Source organism: Haliotis rufescens, unplaced genomic scaffold, assembly GCF_023055435.1.
Source record: "Haliotis rufescens isolate VD_foot unplaced genomic scaffold, xgHalRufe1.0.p SCAF_26, whole genome shotgun sequence".
NCBI lineage: Eukaryota > Metazoa > Mollusca > Gastropoda > Lepetellida > Haliotidae > Haliotis > Haliotis rufescens.
The window spans coordinates 6,250,356-6,264,404 of NW_025963957.1; the positions used below are offsets into that span (position 1 = coordinate 6,250,356).

The 14,049-nt window shown below is 46.7% G+C and overlaps 1 protein-coding gene across 11 annotated transcripts in view; it reads right to left on the reverse strand.

The window, feature by feature from the left end:
• The window catches only part of LOC124122405 (F-actin-monooxygenase MICAL3-like), a 105,884-nt gene that overhangs the window by 16,610 nt on the left and 75,225 nt on the right, over positions 1–14,049 (reverse strand). For 9 of the 11 annotated variants that reach the window (XM_048402479.1, XM_048402486.1, XM_048402478.1 and 6 more), the window contains 7 exons: positions 13,820–13,867; positions 9,396–9,625; positions 5,759–8,653; positions 4,991–5,052; positions 2,252–2,456; positions 1,065–1,161; positions 173–246 (listed from right to left, as the gene is read on the reverse strand). In XM_048402479.1, coding sequence (XP_048258436.1) covers positions 173–246; positions 1,065–1,161; positions 2,252–2,456; positions 4,991–5,052; positions 5,759–8,653; positions 9,396–9,625; positions 13,820–13,867 — 3,611 coding nt within the window. Of the gene's footprint in view, positions 1–172; positions 247–1,064; positions 1,162–2,251; positions 2,457–4,990; positions 5,053–5,758; positions 8,654–9,395; positions 9,626–12,679; positions 12,701–13,819; positions 13,868–14,049 lie in introns of all 11 variants that reach the window. The other 2 variants (XM_048402487.1, XM_048402488.1) reach the window with 2 other exon arrangements.

Here is a 14,049-nt window from a genome sequence, read left to right on the forward strand (position 1 = left end):
CGAGGCTTGTATTCATCCGAAGAAACACAATACAGTTACGATCTTGGATTGAATAAATGTGTTTGTATGAATTATGAGTTTGATACATAAGCCCTGCCGCACAGTTTCTTTTCCTATGTGGACTACATGTAGAGGGAAGCTAGGGTATGAATACAACTGTATGTCACTGTACCTCCTGAGTTCATCCTCTCCCGGAGCTGGTTCTCCAGACGCGCCTGGCGGTCCTCCAGTTCCAGCTCTTTGGCCCTACAACAAACATCAACATCGTCACAACCATCAACATCATCACAACCAGCAAAATCGTCACAACCAGCAACATCGTCACAACATCAACATCACCACAACCAGCAACATCATCACAACCAGCAACATCGTCACAACATCAACATCATCACAACCAGCAACATCATCACAATCAGCAACATTGTCACAACCAGCAACATCGTCACAACATCAACATCATCACAACCAGCAACATCGTCACAACCAGCGACATTGTCACAACCAGCAACATCAACTTCATCACAACCATCAACATCATCACAACCAGCATCATCAACATCGTCGCAACCATCAACATCATCACAACCATCAACATCGTCGCAACCGGGCAACATCATCACAACCAGCAACATCGTCACAACCAGCGACATTGTCACAACCAGCAACATCAACTTCATCACAACCATCAACATCATCACAACCAGCATCATCAACATCGTCGCAACCATCAACATCATCACAACCATCAACATCGTCGCAACCATCAACATCGTCACAACCATCAACATCGTCACAACCATCAACATCTTCACAACCAGCAACATTGTCACAACCAGCAACATCAACATCGTCACAACCATCAACATCATCACAACCAACAACATCTTCACAACCAGCAACATCACCACAACCATTAACATCATCACAGCTAGCAACATCATCACAACCATCAACATTGTCACAACCAGCAACATCATCACAACATCAACATCGTCACAACCAGCAACATCATCACAACCAGCAACATCATCACAAGGTCTGCCGCGATTGCTGATACTCACCGCACCATGAGTTCGGACTCGTATCGGACCAGGCTGTTCTTGTCGTGAACCAGGTTAAACCATTCCTGCATCAGCCCGGCCTCCTCCTTGTCTGCGTCTGGAGTCAGAAAGAGTATGAGGTCACACACACAAGCCACTGAACAACCGTCAGTCATAATTCCTTCTCCACAATAATGCCCTGCTGTTCCACCAACCTGATCCCTCCCCTTGTAATGCCTTCTCCGCAAAAATGCTCCGTTGTTCCACCTACCTGGTCCCTCCCCTCGTAATGCCTTCTCCACAAAAATGCTCTGTTGTTCCACCTACCTGGTCCCTCCCCTCGTAATGCCTTCTCCACAATAATGCCCCATTGTTCCACCTACCTGGTCCCTCCCCTCGTAATGCCTTCTCCACAATAATGCCTCGTTCCACCTACCTGGACCCTCCCTGCGTGGATCGATGCTCATGATGTCAATCACTGGATTGTCTGGTCCAGACTCGATTATTTTACAAACCGCCATCATATGGCTCGATATTGCTGAGTGCGGCGTTAAACAACACACAAACACAAAACGTAATGCCTTCTCCACAATAATGCCCCGCTGTTCCACCTACCTGGTCCCTCCCCTCGTAATGCCTTCTCCACAATAATGCCCTACTGTTCCACCTACCTGGTCCCTCCCCTCGTAATGCATTCTCCGCAAAAATGCTCTGTTGTTCCACCTACCTGGTCCCTCCCCTCGTAATGCCTTCTCCACAATAATGCCCTACTGTTCCACCTACCTGGTCCCTCCCCTCGTAATGCATTCTGACCCGTGAAGATTCTGGGGTAGAATAGGTCTTCAGCAACCCATACTTGCCGTACTTGCCAATTGCGTTGATTGATGCTCATGATGTCAATCACTGGATTGTCTGGTCCAGACTCGATTATTTTACAGACCGCCATCATATGGCTCGATATTGCTGAGTGCGGCGTTAAACAACACACAAACACAAAACGTAATGCCTTCTCCACAATAATGCCCCGCTGTTCCACCTACCTGGTCCCTCCCCTCGTAATGCCTTCTCCACAATAATGCCCTACTGTTCCACCTACCTGGTCCCTCCCCTCGTAATGCCTTCTCCACAATAATGCCCTACTGTTCCACCTACCTGGTCCCTCCCCTCGTAATGCCTTCTCCACAATAATGCCCCGTTGTTCCACCTACCTGGTCCCTCCCCTCGTAATGCCTTCTCCACAATAATGCCGCGTTGTTCAAGTTCCCGTTGTTTGACATCGACTTCCTCCAGCTTCCGCTGAATCTCCTGCGCCATACGAAGCCGCTTCTGTTCCGCCTGTTTGTGCTGCTTCACAGCTGCTTTCTGGATGCGACGGGAAACTTTGTCATCTGGTTTGTCTGTTAAGTTGAAACTCTGAAAAATAAATACAAAGAAACATGAAATATAAAACAGTCAAAAACGTATATCACAACTGAATTGCTGAAACCATCAGCACAACGACCATACAATATCAAAACTGATTTTGGCCCAAAGAAGTCACATTAGTAAACGTAACAGAACCCGAAGTAAGGTCAACATTTCCAATACACACACCATAGTTGCTTTGTTACATACGTGAAACTGAACAACAGGATTGTGTCAATGGATGAAACAAAAATCATCTTAGCATCTAGAGGACCAGGTGATGGACAGGGTGATGGACAGGGTGATGGTGAGATGATGGATAGGTGGAGAGATGATGGATAGGTGGAGAGGTGTTGGAGAGGTGGAGAGGTGATGGTCAGGGTGATGGAGAGATGATGGATAGGGTGATGGAGAGGTGATGGAAAGGTGGAGAGGTGATGAAGAGGTGGAGAGGTGATGGACAGGGTGATGGGGAGGCGGAGAGGTGATGGATAGGGTGATGGACAGGGTGATGGACAGGGTGATGGAGAGATGATGGATAGGGTGATGGAGAGGTGATGGAAAGGTGGAGAGGTGATCGAGTGAGGTGAGGTGAAATGGGGTTTAACGTCGCGTCCAAGATTATTGCACTTATATAGCGACGTCGAGAGGTGATCGTGAGGTGATGGAGAGGTGATGAAGAGGTGATGAAGAGGTGATGGACAGGGTGATGGAGAGGCGGAGAGGTGATGGTCAGGGTGATGGAGAGATGATGGATAGGGTGATGGAGAGGTGATGGAGAGGTGGAGAGTTGATTGGAGAGGTGATGAAGAGGTGGAGAGGTGATGGATAGGGTGATGGATAGGGTGATGGATAGAGTGATGGAGAGGCGGAGAGGTGATGGTCAGGGTGATGGAGAGGTGGAGAGGTGATGGATAGGGTGATGGAGAGGTGATGGAGAGGTGATGGTCAGGGTGATGGAGAGGTGGAGAGGTGATGGAGAGGTGATGGTCAGGTTGATGGAGAGGTGGAGAGGTGATTGTCAGGGTGATGGAGAGGCGGAGAGGTGATGGATAGGGTGATGGATAGGGTGATGGAGAGGTGATGGACAGGGTGATGGATAGGGTGATGGATAGGGTGATGGAGAGGCGGAGAGGTGATGGTCAGGGTGATGGAGAGGTGATGGACAGGGTGATGGAGAGGTGGAGAGGTGATGGAGATTCGATGGAGAGGTGATGGACAGGGTGATGGAGAGGTGGAGAGGTGATGGTCAGGGTGATGGAGAGGTGGAGAGGTGATGGAGAGGTGATCGGTGGAGAGGTGATGGTCAGGGTGATGGAGAGATGATGGACAGGGTGATGGAGAGGTGGAGAGGTGATGGTCAGGGTGATGGAGAGGGGGAGAGTTGATGGTCAGGGTGATGGAGAGATGATGGACAGGGTGATGGAGAGGTGGAGAGGTGATGGACAGGGTGATGGAGAGGCGGAGAGTTGATGGTCAGGGTGATGGAGAGATGATGGACAGGGTGATGGAGAGGTGGAGAGGTGATGGACAGGGTGATGGAGAGGCGGAGAGTTGATGGTCAGGGTGATGGAGAGATGATGGACAGGGTGATGGAGAGGTGGAGAGGTGATGGTCAGGGTGATGGAGAGGTGGAGAGTTGATGGTCAGGGTGATGGAGAGATGACGGACAGGGTGATGGAGAGGTGATGGACAGGGTGATGGAGAGGCGGAGAGTTGATGGATAGGGTGATGGAGAGGTGATGGATAGAGTGATGAAGAGGTGATGGTCAGGGTGATGGAGAGATGATGGATAGGGTGATGGAGAGGCGGAGAGGTGATGGTCAGGGTGATGGAGAGGTGATGGACAGGGTGATGGAGAGGTGGAGAGGTGATGGTCAGGGTGATGGAGAGGTGATGGACAGGGTGATGGAGAGATGATGGATAGAGTGATGAAGAGGTGATGGATAGAGTGATGAAGAGGTGATGGTCAGGGTGATGGAGAGATGATGGATAGGGTGATGGAGAGGTGGAGAGGTGATGGTCAGGGTGATGGAGAGGTGATGGAGAGGTGATGGACAGGGTGATGGACAGGGTGATGGAGAGGCGGAGAGTTGATGGATAGGGTGATGGAGAGGTGATGGATAGAGTGATGAAGAGGTGATGGACAGGGTGATGGAGAGGTGGAGAGGTGATGGAGAGGTGGAGAGGTGATGGAGAGGTGATGAAGAGGTGATGGATAGGGTGATGAAGAGGTGATGGACAGGGTGATGGAGAGGTGATGGTCAGGGTGATGGAGAGGTGATGGATAGAATGATGAAGAGGTGATGGACAGGGTGATCGAGAGGTGATGACAGGGTGATGGAGAGGTGATGGACAGGGTGATGGAGAGGTGATGACAGGGTGATGGAGAGGTGGTGGACAGGGTGATGGAGAGGTGGAGAGGTGATGGACAGAGTGTTGGAGAGGTGTTGGAGAGGTGGTGGACAGGGTGATGGAGAGGTGGTGGACAGGGTGATGGAGAGGTGCAGAGGTGATGCTGGGACTGGTTTTGTAATACCCACCTTCCTGCCATGTAGCGTGCTGGTTGACATCATGCTCTCACCCGAGTCTGAGAACTCATCCACTGCAAGGACAACACACAAGTTTCTTTAATAACACACAGCCTAGTAGTGTTATAAGTATGGCGATTGCATTTATAGCCATACAGCCAGTGAGAGTGAAATATGTTTTTGATCTTACATGTGCAATAGAACATCTACACAACAGTGGCCTGTAAGTAGTCAAGCCTTGACAAGGCTTACTAGTCATAATGTCGCACAGTTTACTGAATAACAGAGTTTACCCTCTGAAGGAAGTAAGATCATCTACAGTAAGTCAGTCATCATAAACAATCACATCTAACAGGCCAAAATGAAGTATACCAGTTAACTGTCAAACTTTCAGCGATGTAGTTTTATACTACCCCCCTCCTGAAAGTTGTACCTAAGAATGGCAGTGCACATTCGTAAGAAAGTACAGCAACTGTCAAAACACACTTTGCACTTTCTGTCGATTACAGAAAAGAGTATACCACCGGTATGCTGAAGGACAAAAGTAATAGAACACAATACACGAAAGAAGGTACCCCATGTCACTACAGTCATAAGAATTTCAGGTCAGTGTTGACGAACAGACAGGGAAGGTAATCAATAAAGATTCTTAGATGATTGAGTTTCTGTATGGTAAATATCATTTGGTAGGTATAAAAAATGTATTAGTCAAGGCTTTGGCACTATATAACATAAACAATCCTATCTGGCCCAGTGGGTGACACTAGTAGACATACTCACCCTCTGCCTTGGGAGCTATAGGTAGTGTGGAGCCCATGTGGTGCCTGTTGCCAGGCAGTTTGGACAGGTCCGTGGTGAACACAGAACCAATCCGCAGGTCCTTCAAATTGTCACTGAGACTCGAATCTGCGATGTCCTTCGTCTTGGTCCGCTTCTTCTTGTCCGACTTCGGTGTCTTTTTCTTCTTTGTCGCACTGCTACTGGAGTCCGAGAGGTTGGGTGTGCTCGACCTGTCTTTCAACGTCTTCTCTGGAGACTTAATTGGCAATAGCTTAGACAACAGAGATTTGCGTTTCTTTTCCTTATCGATGAATGTTTTATCAGCACCTTTCTTCTTCTTCTTGCCTTTACTACCCAGCAATGAGTTCTCCGATTCAGGAGCACTAGATGTTGGTGTGTGTAAACCATACAGACGGCTGTCGTCACTGTCCGTCACCATGTCACTCGTACTGGGATCCATTGAGGAGTAGGACGTGCTCCGTCGGTCACGCTCAGAGTTCTCAGACTTCTTTCCCTGACGAGGAACAACAGGATTCTGAAAGGTCTTATTAACACACTGAAGCCCGCCACTACCTTCATCCTCCTTCTTCTGAGGGGCTTCTCTGATCTTGATTTTATTCCTCTCCTTCTGCGCCTTCTGAATCTCGAGGATCTGGTTGGCAGGAGGAACACCTCCGCTGTTCTTTGGTGGTGATGGGAGGAGGCGTTTACGGACATTTGTGTCCTCTTTTGGAACAGGCAGGACTCGGGCCTTAACGGATGTGGCTGGAGTGTAGAATCTCTCATCTAACTCACTCTCATCCGCAAAAGGAATATCTTCAATCCCTTCATCAAAGCTCTTTTGGGCAAGGTTGTCGCTTTTCACCAAGCTCTTGTCAAGAGGAATCTTCTTCTTTGTGCCCTCAGTTCCATCCGATGTGAGGATCTCAGAGGACGAGTCTGACAGAAGTACGTTCCTGTCCACGGATATTTTAGTTTTGTTCTGCCGTGGAGTCTTGGCTTGTGATGACCCGGGTGAAGTGCTGCCCTCTCGGCTGTCGGTGTCACTCCATTTCTTGGCTCTGGAGGACGCTGTTGGTCGGCTGAATGACGGGGAAGAGTCCGACGTGGTTGATGTATTAGCCCGAGCTTTAGTCGCTGGAGAACGAGGTGAAGAACTTTGACCTTTGACATTCGGAGGAATGGGTAGTTTACGAGGAGCTGGTTTGGGACTGATTTTAGATTCTGTTTTCCCGGCAGAAGTCCTTGGGCTCAGTTTGGTATCAGTTTTTGATGTGGATATTTTAGGAATGGGCTTAGTATCAGTCTTAACCTTTGAAGTGAGTTTTGAATCAGATTTCCGAGGAGCTGGCTTTGGCAGTGCCCTTCCCTTCGGTTCTGGTTCTGTTGTGATCTTCACAGGCGACAGAATGATTCTTTTACTCTTAGTTGGCGGAGAAGTCTTATTGTTAGGTTTGGAGACACTTTTCTTCACAAGAGTTGGAGAGACAGCTTTCTTTGGAGTTGGTGTTGAAATCTTAATGAGTTTCTTTGGAGAGAGTTTATCAGTCTGAGAGGGAGCCTTAGGAGTCTCCAGTACGTCTGGCTTAGTGTCGGTAACTTCCGGAGTCAGGAACACATCAGACCCCGAGGACGGAGCCTGCTCTTCATTACTGGCACCTACAGTCGGGGTGAGGTATACGCTGTCGTTTCCCGACCTGGTCGAGTCGTTGAGGGTTTTATCTCCTTGTATTGTCTTGTTCAGTTCCTCTTCCTCAGGCTGGTTCTGTAATGGCATCTCTGATTCTGAGTAACTCTCATCCAGTGCTGTGCTCAGTGTGACTGTATAGTCTCTCAACATGTCAGCATCCGGCTTCAAGTCATCGTCATCACCTAAGTAGTGTTTGTTATTCTCAAACTCATCGTTTAAAGAGCTGGTGGAAGAGTTCTGTGAAGGAGTAGAAATTGTAAAACTAGTGTCTGAGTCGGACACATGTCCAGGTGGATTGTAAGATTTTCCTGACAGCTTCTTCTTCCTCCGTCGAGTCACAAATGAATCATCGATGTTTCGTAGGTGAACATCTTCTTTCTTCTCGTCCATGTCCAGCACCTCCTGCAGGACCTGCTGAAGAGTCCCTCCGTCCTCCCCCTCACCCCCAGTGTCATCCATATCCCGGACACTCCTCAACACAGCCATCTCAGTGTCCTCTCCGATCTCACCATCTCTCTCTCCTTCCCCAAACACCTCCTCTTCCTCCTCTCCCGAATCTGTCAACACCACCCTTCCCTCCCCCTGTTCAGAATCAACTGAGCCCCGATTGTCCATGTCCTTGAGAAGCTGTTCCATGGCCCTGCTTACAGCAGTCTTGTCCAGGTCCGCCTCCTTCTGGCCCCGGTCCCCCTCCCCCTCGGACTCCGTCTCCATCTCCTCCTCCCCGTCTGCCTCCTCCCCCTCATCATTTGACATTGCACTGCCCAACTTGGCTTCCTCCTCATCTTCATCCTCAATATCCACATCCAGCACGTCCTCATCTGTGCCAGCATCTTCTCCACCTTGTTCAGGGTTTTGTTCAAACTCAGATATCTCAGATACCTGATTGTCCGTCTTGTCTGTCTGTGTTCTGTCTGAAGGCTCTTCCTCCAGGGACACTTGTGCCTTCTGCTGCTCAGTGAGGCCCAGGGCCCTCACAGCATCGATCCTCACTGGCTCCGGGGGTGTGGCGAAGAAGTTGGCCCTTGCTGACACCACTGCTGACACAGAGGGGGACTTGAGAGGGGAGACTGACTCCGTGGTGTGTTGGAATGTTCCATCGCTGCGAGTGTTCTCACTCCTGGGGGCAGACTCCTCCCTGCTCTCTGTATTCTCCTCTTCAGTTTCAACATCGGTTGTCTCCTCCTCTGTCTCATACTCGGACACTGGAACACAGTGACACCTGCTTAGTAATCAGTGCATTGATACTCACCGACAAAAGAAACATGAATACCATATATGTTGGTAAATATATGAGTGAGTGAGTATGGTTTTACGCCGCTTTGAGCAATAGAAATGGGCTTCACACATTGTACCCATGTCGGGCATCGAACCCAGGTTTCGGCGTGACGAGCGAACGCTTTAACCAATAGGCTACCCGACCGCCCCGGTAAATATATGAAGAATAACTCATATTCAAGAGAAATTAGATTGTTTCGATTCACAAACGAACATACGGGTATGTTGTGTGAACTGACACTTGTGAATCATCTCTTGTGACGTCACAGATCAATGTCCCAAGATGCACCATTTGTCTCATTTGTAAATCACATGCAGCATATCGTGATAAGAATAAAGACACGGTGTGGTAACACTTGGCTGATTGTTAGTGTTGTCATTACGTGGTACATATTGGAAACATCTCTCCTTAATGTACATACTTCTCTATATGTTTCTATGGTTCATGTTTCTTTTGGCGGTGAGTATTTATAAGCAATTACTAATTTTGAAAAGGTTATTCCAAAAGAACATTTTTGACAGCAAATGCATATCAATTAGTGCATATGTTAAAGCACTCTTAAATTCTGAAAAGATTATGCCAAAATAATGAAAGAATAAAATAACGAGCAGGAAAAGAGATGCGGTAACTGCAGGAATGACCTTCACTACACCTTCCACGACCCTCACCTTCCACCTCGGTGCTATCCTCTTCCTCCTCCTCTTCTTCCCCCTCGTCTACCAGTCGCGAGTACGCCGCTCCCCCTTCCTCCCCCTCGTCCGCGCCGGCAGATGCCAGGTTTTCACGCGAGTGGCGTTTGTTCCAGTTCTCAGCCAGCTGGCACGCCTCCTCCCACGTCATGGACTTGCTGATGTCACTGTCGTTCTGATCCACCAACACCTCATCCTCGGCTCCAGACCTACAACACGGGACCATGTTAGCATCTCTCACTGATATAATCCACAGACACAATACAGGTCAAGTGAGTAAGTAAGTGAGTATGGTTTTACACCGCTTTCAGCAATATTCCAGCAATATCACGGCGGGGGACACCAGAAATGGGCTTCACACATTGTATCCATGTGGGGAATCAAACTTGGGTCTTCGGCATGACGGGCGAATGCTTTAACCACTGGGCTACCCCCACAGCCCCCACACAGGTCAAGAAACATTAGTGCGTATCATTAAGCAGAGTTCGGGGATTATTCCCAAGTTGTCAAAACTGACCGACGGAGTCTGCGCACCACCTGACAGAACATCAGTGTGTTAGGGCACAGACAGGAGGCAACATCGTTAACAATACCAAACTGTTCATAACCATAGCAACCAAACTTGTACTTCTATTATTTTACACATATAAATATATTTACACATTTGAAATCTTTAACATTGGTTGATGAAAATTTAGGATCTTCTTCACAGTCAGCCCTCCGATGTTTAACACAAGCCTGAGCATCTAGTGTAAGTACAGGCTAACAATAGTCATGCAACACCACGAACACAAGGAGTAAAGTGGACTGTGGACCTAGTTCTAGAGTCTGTGCTGCACCACAAACACAAGGAGTATAGTGGACTGTGGACCTAGTTCTAGAGTCTGTGCCGCAGCACAAACACAAGGAGTATAGTGGACTGTGGACCTAGTTCTAGAGTCTGTGCTGCAGCACGAACACAAGGAGTATAGTGGACTGTGGACCTAGTTCTAGAGTCTGTGCTGCACCACAAACACAAGGAGTATAGTGGACTGTGGACCTAGTTCTAGAGTCTGTGCCGCAGCACAAACACAAGGAGTATAGTGGACTGTGGACCTAGTTCTAGAATCTGTGCCGCAGCACGAACACAAGGAGTATAGTGGACTGTGGACCTAGTTCTAGAGTCTGTGCCGAAGCACAAACACAAGGAGTATAGTGGACTGTGGACCTAGTTCTAGAGTCTGTGCTGCAGAACGAACACAAGGAGTATAGTGGACTGTGGACCTAGTTCTAGAGTCTGTGCCGCAGTACAAACACAAGGAGTATAGTGGACTGTGGACCTAGTTCTAGAGTCTGTGCCACAGCACAAACACAAGGAGTATAGTGGACTGTGGACCTAGTTCTAGAGTCTGTGCCGCAGTACAAACACAAGGAGTATAGTGGACTGTGGACCTAGTTCTAGAGTCTGTGCCACAGCACAAACACAAGGAGTATAGTGGACTGTGGACCTAGTTCTAGAGTCTGTGCTGCACCACAAACACAAGGAGTATAGTGGACTGTGGACCTAGTTCTAGAGTCTGTGCGGCAGCACAAACACAAGGAGTATAGTGGACTGTGGACCTAGTTCTAGAGTCTGTGCCGCAGTACGAATACAAGGAGTATAGTGGACTGTTGACCTAGTTCTAGAGTCTGTGCTGCAGAACGAACACAAGGAGTATAGTGGACTGTGGACCTAGTTCTAGAGTCTGTGCTGCAGAACGAACACAAGGAGTATAGTGGACTGTGGACCTAGTTCTAGAGTCTGTGCCACAGAACGAACACAAGGAGTATAGTGGACTGTGGACCTAGTTCTAGAGTCTGTGCCACAGCACAAACACAAGGAGTATAGTGGACTGTGGACCTAGTTCTAGAGTCTGTGCCGCAGCACGAACACAAGGAGTATAGTGGACTGTGGACCTAGTTCTAGAGTCTGTGCCGCAGCACGAACACAAGGAGTATAGTGGACTGTGGACCTAGTTCTAGAGTCTGTGCTGCACCACAAACACAACTCTGCAGCAACTAGAAAGAAAACCTTCACCATAATGAACCTGTATTGAACAAATTACACGTAACATTTGTCACTTTGGAAAGTGACCCGTTCCATGCGCCGCCATTATTCCTAACATTGCAAGCAGAATACTTGGAATATTTTAATATTAAAATTTGGAGTTTTAATTCAAACAGTTTTACCATTTATATCTGAATATTATATACCAGTATTATCATGTTTCGGGTGGGTACATATGTCACTTCTTGCCAAAATAACATTTCTCAAATATTTGGTAATTGTTTGGGTCAGAGAAACTGGAGTATGTTTCAGTTCCACTGCCACTCACATCCTAACTACTGCCTGTACATAACTATGTGTATAACGTCATACACCTACTACATACCACAATAAAGATGATTTAGACAATATGTTCTTCACAATTTACAGACAATCTGATAGCATAGCAAAGAGTCATTGACAAAAGTGCGTTTACTTCATCTCTTGCGATTTTCTCAAGAAAGTCTGTTGGAATACTGGGCAACAAAAATGGTCGATTTATATTATTGGATCCGTTAACAAACTGATTATGTTCAAATGGAGCATGGAATAGGTCACAAAATCCGATCCTGATATATAGTACACGTGGCCTCCACGGGGCAAACACCATCATGCTGACCTGCTGGGCAGGACGGTTAACGTGAACAGGCAACCGCCGATCAACTAACGTCACATACGTGTTGTGACTTCACAGAAGTTTGGCAAACGCAGTACAGATTTTACAAGTTTTTTTTGTTTGTTTCAAATTGAACATGACGAAAACCAAAAACATTATATGAACATTCATTACATGAAACGTGTGCAATAGCAAGTCAATAAAATCAATCATTGTTCAGTCATTGACCTGTGATAACAAGTGCAGAGAGTGTGGCACTTTTGTACTGTAAACTACGACCAGTGAGTTCTATTTTAAAAGAATAAAACTGTCATGCTGTTTGTTGATGCAGTCTGAACCCAAGAACCAAAAAATAATCAAGAATGTGTTTATTTGATATAAATATTCCAGTATGCAAGAATATATCACAAACTCGTGGTAAGCAATGAGACTGGAATTACTGCCTCATTTGCCAAATTTCTTAAAATCATGATAATAATGATAATAATGATAATAATGATAACGAAAATCAACTTGTATAAACAACCATCACAGAACAAGGCAAACTGAAATAGTCGGTGTAACGTGGGTTGGCTGACTCACATGTGCACGCTTCTCTGCATACTGTAAACAGAACACACGTGCATGCTACACACGCCACACAAGCTCATGAGTTATCTCACCGCCTGGGACCAGGTCAGTGACGCACGCAGGAAACTCGGGATACAAGTCAAACATGCAGAATACTGCGGCCGTGATAGTACAGTTTATTCTTTTTTTATGTAGTAAAGCTGAAACAATTCACAGGATTTTTTGTGTTCTTTGTTGTTAAACGCCACACTCAGCAATATTCCAGCTGTATGACGGCGGTCTGGAAATAATCGAGTCTGGACCAGACAATCCAGTGACTGACATCATGAGCATCAATCCATGTAATTGGGATATGATGACATGCATCAACCAAGTCAGCAAGCCTGACCACCTGATCCCGTTAGTTGCCACTTTCGACAAACATAAGGGTAGTCGCCTTTTATGGCAAGCATGAGTTGCTGAAGACCTATTCTAACCCCGATCTTCACGGGTTCAATTCACAGGAACGTTGTCATAACAAACTACAGCATCTGATACACAAACTGAGTTTATATCAGATCTCACACGGTGAGTTGTTGCTCACAAACCTGGGAACATTATCAAGGCAAACCAAGATTCGAACCCCTGAGGTTTTGTCTAAGGGAGACAACTCTGCACAGCAAGTTCCAGGACCTTATATAAGTGGGTCTCTCGAAACCTCCTCTGATATACACATGAGATTTGTTATGCATTGAAAAGCACGGTTTCACAAATTTTACTGTTTGACATTTAATGATTTTATCATGCATAATTACGACATAAAGATACCGTTATGAGAATCGGGTGAATTATTTCAGCCTTAGTACATTGTGAAACACAAGTGATTTCAGTCCTTGTATCCCAGCTTCCTGTTCTGGCAATGAATTATCAACACAATGTCATGTCACAAGTCAAACTACAATACAAGTATAACATGACCTACATGACCTAACCTTAAATGTTGATTAGAAAATCCCCATTGTGTGAGACTAGGCAGGAGGTTAGATATATGATATGATATGGCACACTCAAATACTGGAAGTTCGGCATCACACGGCGCGGCACAAACACGTACATCACATAAAGAGATCAAAAGTTTCAAAACAACATGGGCAGCCAGGACAGTGAAATTACCATTGAGACAAAATATGAGCCATTTGTTGGTCATCTAGGTAATCACTTCTGCAACACAAAGTGCCGATCCTGTAGTTATGTTTACTGGCATCATAACCAATCACACGACTGTATCCTGTGTACCCACAATCCATCACAAGCATAAACCTTGCCTCATACAAGTTCCCTTTATTACAGACAAAAGTGAATAATTGGAATTAATACGTCCACACAGAAACAATGGAACTTTG